At 46.7% G+C, this 8,204-nt stretch overlaps 1 protein-coding gene across 1 annotated transcript in view; it reads left to right on the forward strand.

Moving 5' to 3' along the window:
- The window catches only part of LOC106806530 (synaptosomal-associated protein 25-like), a 58,050-nt gene that overhangs the window by 46,511 nt on the left and 3,335 nt on the right, over positions 1-8,204 (forward strand). Inside the window, exons 5-6 of the mRNA XM_014808506.1 lie at positions 336-476; positions 2,924-3,068. Of these exons, the coding sequence (XP_014663992.1) occupies positions 336-476; positions 2,924-3,068 (286 nt within the window). The remainder of the gene's footprint in view (positions 1-335; positions 477-2,923; positions 3,069-8,204) is intronic.

Raw genomic sequence — 8,204 nt, forward strand, 5'->3', positions numbered from 1 at the left:
AGCAGCAGCAGCAGCAGTAGCAGCAGTAGCAGCTGTATGACGGCTGGCGTCCTCCCGCGCGCATGCTCCTCCCCATGCGACCTCAATCGTAATCAACTCATATTCCTCCTCCCGCTGCGCCCAGTAGCCGACGAAACTCATCGAAGCACGGCTCCTTAATTGATGGACTGAAATCCGTCGAGAGTCCGATTTTTCGCTGCCCAGCGCAGTGTCAGTTGCACATGTACACGGTCCGCAATCCTCCGCGCCCTCCCGTATCTGTTCGCACGCACACGCCGACCTGAACGCGGACGCTTCTCGCTTGACAGTTGTCTCCCCCTCTCTCTCTCTCACAGGGCGAAGGACATCGAGAAGAGTAAGGAGTACGCCGACACGTGGAAGAAGGATGACGACGGCAAGGTGAGCGGCGGACAGCCCGGAGCACGCGTTATCGATGAACGCAGCGGCGTCGGTCCGATGGGAGGTTACATCACCAGGTAATGCAGCGACTAGTAATGGCAGCATAATTTTGGAGGGAATCTCGGGAGAATGAGCGCAGGAATAAATGCACAACGAGGAGGGAATCTCGGGAGAATGAGCGCAGGAATAAATGCACAACGAGCGGGCCAAATAGAGAGGGGTCGGCACGGGGAGGAGAGCGAAGGGAGAACAAGAGAGGCGAGAGATAATGTGAATGCAGTGAGATGGAGAGAGGGTTGGTGAAGGTAGCACGATTGTAAGGGATTGCGGGAGGGAAAGTAAGCGAAACGGATAGATTGAGTGCGCTGGGAAAGGAGAAATAGCGAGAGAAGAGGAGACTAAACGAGGGAGAAGGAATGTGGAAACTGTCGTACTGATAGTTCACCTTTTGTTAGTGGGAGGTGAGGAGGTTCGTAACGTGGCATCTAGACGTACGTCAAGATCTAAGTCACGTATCTCATCTGTACGCTCTGTCGGAGTGCCAGCATGCCGCCACGGACCGCATCCGCCCCCCATCATCCACCGTAATTAACGTTGTTATCCCATAAGTGGAAATGGGCACCGAGGCAACATCTCTCATTGCGCGCGATCGGCAGGCTGACAGCGTCGCGATTCCGGCGGCGGACGTAGAAAAACAACAGCGGCCGCTTTGCCGAGTTGAATTCCCGCCGGTGCTGCCTGTCGGCTGGCCTGCCGTGCGGCGCACGCGCGCACGCACTGTCACTCGATTTGGCAAGTCGTTAAAGTCTCTCGAGCGTTTTACGTGCGCGGTGGTGTTTTAACGACCGACCATTGATTCAACTGACACGTCGATAATGCGTGTTGACATAATCGGCGCCGCGCTGTACACCATTAGGAAATTATAATGGTTACTTATTGGAACATCGAGGGAGAAGTTGCGTTATATGCTAGTATGCCGGTGAGCTCTGTAATAGGTTGCGTGTTAAGCCGAGCGCTGTACACCCCTAGCTGGCTTCATAGCTATCTTCATTCTACCTCTACGGCTAATGTAGGCGGTGTTGTGCGTATTAAGCAGTCTACGCATGTGCTTGCCCCCACCGGGATGGCCTCATTGGCTTCATTGAAGGCATCGCTTATTAAATTTACCAGTTGTGATCCGATTTTCGCACTCTGATTTCGAGTTTAACCTGCTCTCTCTCTGCCTCTACTTCTCTGCTCCTCGTGTCATCTTCTCTCGATGCGGTCTCTCTATATATATATATATATATATGATAGGTGCAAGAGAGAGAAGGGTGCGATGAAGGGAGGACAGGCGATATAGGAGATAGGATAGATCAGGATAGATAGGATGGGGTGGATGGATGGATGGATGGATTTAAATGGAGTGAATTTATGAATAGGATGGTATGAAGTGGATGGGAGTGGGTGGATAGTATGGATTATTATCAAGAGTGAGGATAATAGGAGAAGAGTATGAGCAGGCGCTTGTTTTAAGCGAGCGTTTTTGCATAGTGTTTCAGCTGTGTAAATATTCTATCAATATGTGAATAATATATTCAAACTTTACCGTTGTTGTTTCTGTCTATAGATTGCTCCTTAATCATATGACACCGACGCAATTTAGCCTAGAAAAATCGTATGTGTTCTTGCAAAAAAAAGTTCTTTGAATACGAAGCTACGGTTTCAGGCCAGGCCAGCAGGTTTTCACGAAATAACGCGCAGAGTTGTTCGGCGCAAGATAATATGGAGGGCGGCAGGCACCTAAGGTTGTGAACTGCGGGACTGCTGGGGGCTGTTGGGGATATTAAGTAAGCACAGTAACAGCAGGCTTGTGTTCGCTTCAGTCAGGAAACTACGATGGCAACACTAGCTAAAATCAGCTGTCTGAAGCTCGCCGTAAGCACACATCTTATTTCTAGCACGCCTGGAAACAGCCTACACGGCTGAATACAATTCGAGTGCTGTAATAATGTCTCGGCGCAGCGTTGCCGGTCACTAGAGCAATAGAACATACATCCAGTGAATAAAAGCTTGGGCCGCGCGAAAACGATGTGGCGCTTCATGTATGGTGAAGAACTGTGTGTAAACGCGTGTGCGTATTGCACCAATAACTGTTTTTGAAGAACACATGGCGATTTTCAGGCCTACAGAAATAAATCTGGTGTGTCGATATGTGTTAGGAGGAGATTAACATCATGACCGAAAAGGCAAGGTTTACCAGTTGAAATATATTTATTCACATATTGATAGTAATGATTATACAAAGTTGAGAGAAGCTATGCAAAACGCTGTTAAAACGGTGGTCATACTCTTCTCCTAGTTATATACTCTTGGATTATTATATAATATACTAGTATATATATATACGTATATAGAGAGAGCAGAGAGAGAGAGAGAGAGAAGAGAGAAGGAGTAGAGAGGGGGGAGTGCGGGCTGGGGAGGAGTGAAGGTAGGCGAGATGAGTGCGTGTTACGTGACCTGCCTGACCTCTACGTTGCCGCAGGGTGACGAACGACGCGCGGGAGGATGAGATGGAGGAGAACATCGGACAGGTAGCGGACATGCTGGGCAACCTCCGCAACATGGCCATCGACATGGGCAGCGAGGTCTCCTCACAGAACCAGCAGCTGGACAGAATAAACCAGAAGGTAATGCGTCGCGCGTTGATCTTTCACCTCGTACTGATGACGCATGACGTCATTTCGACCGGTGACGTCATCGTGACCTTTGACCTCTCTTTTTTTAATCCGTGTCGTCATGACCCGGTGATCTTCATTACGACCGTGTTTGACCTTCGTCCGCCTCGTCTTTGCGAGGTTTTTTTCCTGCAGCGCCGGACTGGTTTGTGTTTGGGTGTTATAGTGATGAGTATACGTGCCCGCCCTCATTCACTCGCCGCTCCGTGTACACGTGTTTCAGCGTTCACTGGGTTTCCCGACGTATGTTGAATGTATGGTGTTTGATGTGGATGACCGCGATGACAGCCTAACTGACTCCCGAACCTAAACCTGACTATGTCTGTGTTAGCTTTGCTGTTTCACAGTTCGTACAGAGCATGTTCAGTGGATGTGTGTGTGTGTGTGTGTGTGTGTGTGTGCGCGCGCGCGCGTGCGTGCGTGCGTGCGTGCGTGCGTGAGTGCGTGCGTGCGTGCGTGTGTGTGTCACTGCCTGGCAACGTTGTCCTCACATGCATTTATTAGCCGTGTCTTTAGAAGTGATTTTCTCGTTTAGCATGGGCGGATCAATCTTTAAGGCATAAGACAAATGTAAGGCAAGACAAAATTAATGTAAAACTAATAGTCGCTAATTAGTTTTGCTTTGAGTTTCGAGAAACGGAACCCCTGTATAGCCTTACATGTGTTGATTGAGTGCGCCCGTGAATGTATCAGCTAAGATGCACAGCAGTGTGCTGCTGTTTCTTAGCGTTTCGTTGGCGATTTCATAAGGGCTCATATGCTCATACTCTATGCACATTGGATCCGCCCTGCTTAATATTCTATAGAATTACGGTCATTATGTAGTACGCATATGACCTATAGGATTACGTCTATCACCGTGCGGTTTCCATACACACGGGAAGCCTGTCGGAAGCTTCCCTTATCACGGGGTGCGGGAACAGGATCCTGGCTTCCTCGCTTCCCTGCGACCTTTCCGCGGCAGGTCAGCAGCGGCGAGTTCCTGATGACGTTCGTCCGGTTTTGTTTTTCTTCATTTTTGTCCCTTTTCTCAGCAGCGCCCATCTTGGAAACGGGGGTGCGTGTAAAGTCTGTAAACTTGTAAATTGTAAGCGCGATTTGCTGGTGTTACAGGGCAAGTTGGTCGATTCGCGTATCGCGGCGGCCAATCAGCGCGCCGAGAAGATCTTGTCCAAAGATTAGACAGAGCGAGAACGGTGACTTTTATTCCGGCACTCCGCCATTCATTCTCTAACTCTCGTTCGTCGAACTAACGCAATTTTATTAACCCATACGCTCGCTTCTTTCGCCGGCTTTTACATATCTGTGTTGGCACTAGGGGTTTTCGTCGTTGCGTAACTGAGTTCTAATCGCTGATGTCCGTCAGTGACTATGGCTGCGATTTTTGGAATTGATCAGCTAGCTGCGCGCTGCGTTTTTTCTTGGCAGTGGCTACGGGTACGGTAGCCGTATCTTAATGTCTCGAGGCTACGGGTACGGGAGTCCATTCGCTTTCATACTTAACGAGACAAAGATGGCGGCGGTGGCGCCAGATTTCGAAATAACGCTTTGGGAAATAAATTCACGATTTGAGAGTTTAGATGAGCTAGAACCCTAACCCTAACCCTAACCCTAACCTTAACCCTAACCCTAACGCCAAAAAAGGGCTTCAACGAACGACGGCTACCGTACCTCCAGCCACTGCGTTTTTTCTTACCCACATATTTTACTTGGCTATGCTTTGTCCTGACTGACTCGAGCAAAGTATGTTCGCTGCGTTCTGTTCTATCATATATATATATATATAATATATATATATATATATATATATTATATATATATATATATATATATATATATAGTTGCGCCTGACGAATCTTCTCAGCGGTATTTATGCTGTTACTAAGCTCGCCAGCTTTTCTTGCATGACGTCATCGCCGGAGTCACCGCCGCTTGTGTAGATCTAGTAGATAACGTACATTCACTAAATTTTCTGTGCGTTTCTCTCCTGTCGTTGCACTTTTCTCTCGCTCTCAGAGCAGTTAGCGGTCTCACTCTCACAGCTTCTGTGCTCTGCCCGAGAAAGTTCGCTACTGCTGCTGCAACGTGGCGGAGGCATATATCGATTGCGTTGAGATTTACATTTAAGTTGATAAGCGTGGTTGAAATGGTGCTGGCAGTTTTCTGTCGTGACGACAGAGCAACGCGTTCTCCACGAGTTTGCAGAAAAAGAACGAGTGCAATTTTTTTTTTATACATATACGATATATATATATATATATATATATTTATTTATTTTTATCCGAAATGCATGAGACTGATAGTGCACAGTCTTGTGCATTACTAAATTTATGTGTGTACTGTATATATTTTAGAGAAAATTGTTTTGGCAAGCATAATATAACAAATATAGTTCTCAGTAACATACAGCGGGCGTATCAATGTAGAACGCACGTCCGGAAATTGACGTGCATTAATGATGACATGTGCTCACATCCTCAAAAACCATTTTACATTCCAATATCATTCTTTAATGGTTCCGTCCACGATGCCATGCTGTAATCTAGTATTACCATGAGGTTTGTCAGATGCTGTCTGATAATTGCTAGAAACCGGAACGCGTTAGCGCAAATATAGGGATGATTTCTTGCCTCCCGTTGAGAATTCCGATTAGGGGTCCCATGAAATTATCGCCGCACCATTCCATTACTATATATATATATGTCAGAACAAATGTTGACGCTGGCTGCAATCCCACGCGGCGTGTGTCTCTCTATATATTTCGGATGGTGATGTTTTGAAGCGAAACTATCTATCGCATGGTAAGGCCTATATACAGCCAGGACCCGCCTAAACGGTGGCGCCACCATCTTTAAGGAGCGTCCTTCATCCCCGGTCACCTTCATATGCACGGAACCATGGTTGGGCCTGATACGCGATCATAGCGTTGCGTACTTGGTTGACCTATTTACATACCTGAGCATAGCACACGACCACCGTGTCCATACACAGTGCAGTGTTTGCGCTAATCGTCAACACCGCTACTCAAAGATCTATCACCTGTGCGCATGCGCAGATGCCACAGCCTGCTCACCAAGCATGCGTCTATAGTGTTTGCTATGCACACATTCATATTTGTTAGGATCTCCTTTATATTCTAGCGTGCACGTTGTCATCTGCCTGTGACCTTTATACTAATTGCTCCCTGACTATTGACAGTGTCTTTTGTGATGAGCCACGTCTGGCGTGTTCCATGTATGTGAAATAATCCTGTGTTCATACACGAACACCGGTACGGGTATAAATTCATGTATATGCGCACGTGTTTAAATATGCACTGCTTGCTCGGCTATGCATTGAAACGATCGTTGTAGCATTCAATTTTAATCTGAATGTATCAATATTATACGCATGCTTACATTGCACACTCACATATATAGCAGTAATATGCGGAAGCAGAACTATTGATGTCCAATATTAGTTTTCTTATTTGCGAATAAATTAGGCAGTGTTTGATTAGCACGTATCCCAACTGGAATGAAATATCTATCCGTAATCTTTGATAAATAAATGATTGGCAATATTTTCGGTCGCGGAAAGTAAGTGGTTACGGTCGTTGGTATGTAGACAAATAACAACGAAATTTCTTTACGTTTTATTATCAACGGACCGTCTAGATGTTACTGTACATACTGAATAGCCTGGAGCGTGATTTATCCACCAAGTATAGCAGCTAATGCCTGCTTCAGTACATCCCACGCGTGAAGATGCATATACACACATTCATTTTCCATTAACGGATAAGAGTCATAAGCCTTTTGGCGACAGGGACGGCAAAATCTTTCTGGCTCGGACATGAAAAGCTGTTGTGCGTGCGTGCGTGCGTGCGTGCGTGCGTGCGTGCGTGAGTGAGTGCGTGCGTGCGTGCGTGCGTGAGTGCCTGTGAGGACGCATAGTACTCCCCATCTCTAGGCAATAATGCGGCAAATATGTGCCTCATGTAAATTTTTCGTGATTTTTTTTGGTACCCCTTCCCGCCCCCTACCAACCCTCAATATTCCCCCCGCACATTCCTGTAATCTGTATACAACATGTTTTTTTACAAACAATCCAGTTTAGTACCCGTAGAGCATGTTGAATTCTCCCATCCCGTATCCCCTATCATGTATCATAAAATCAGGAGTGTATAATATAGATATCTATATTACACACCCCTGATAAGATCCCATTACATTGAGGTTGGAGCAGAGACATGCCCTCAGTGTGCGTCCTTCCGCCCACCACTAGACATTCGCACCTGACACTCCTGCTACCACCCATGTCTGTTATGAGAGAATGAACAGCACTCTCTATATCTACAGGAGTGTATCAATCATATATATCCAATCAAATATTGATACACTCCTGATATCTAGGCAAGCGGGCGGCATGCACCCTGTTCCTTTGTCTCCTCTACCTCATCTGCATTATATAGCAATAAATTGATCTCCCTTCCTCCCACCACCACACCCACCCCGACCCACCCCTCGTAATTTCCATGTATATAGTAACTGTTTAGACATCCCCCTCCCACCCCTCAGGCTCTGCATTATATAGTAACTGTTTAGACACCTCCTCCCACCCCTCAGGCTCTGCATTATATAGTAACTGTTTAGATGCCCTCCTTCCCGCCCCCTCCCACCCCTCAGCATTAATCTGCATTATATAGTAACTGTTTAGACCCCCCCCCCTTTCCGCCCCTCCCATTCCTCAGCATTTCCACATCAATCTAACAACATGCTTTTTCGCAGCCACTATAGCACCCGTGGATCATGTCGCATTTCCCCGTCTCATATATCCAGTATGCCGTATCGTAGCTGTGTACGTACATTGAGTAATAATTGAGTATATAGTAATTGTTTAGACTTACCTTGCTCCCACCCTTCAGCATTTCCACGGACAAAATACTTTATATGGTCTTTTGCTAGACCAGATAAATAATTTTTTTCAAACAAGCACAGATGCTTGTAATATAGGTTAGCACACAAGCCCATAGTTTTGTCGTAAACTCGACTGAAATAATCAAGACATCGAGTGGGCTATGTGACCGGTTAAGGCCGCCGCACACCA

The sequence above is a fragment of the Priapulus caudatus genome, unplaced genomic scaffold (genome assembly GCF_000485595.1).
Source record: "Priapulus caudatus unplaced genomic scaffold, Priapulus_caudatus-5.0.1 Scaffold9, whole genome shotgun sequence".
Taxonomy (NCBI): domain Eukaryota; kingdom Metazoa; phylum Priapulida; class Priapulimorpha; order Priapulimorphida; family Priapulidae; genus Priapulus; species Priapulus caudatus.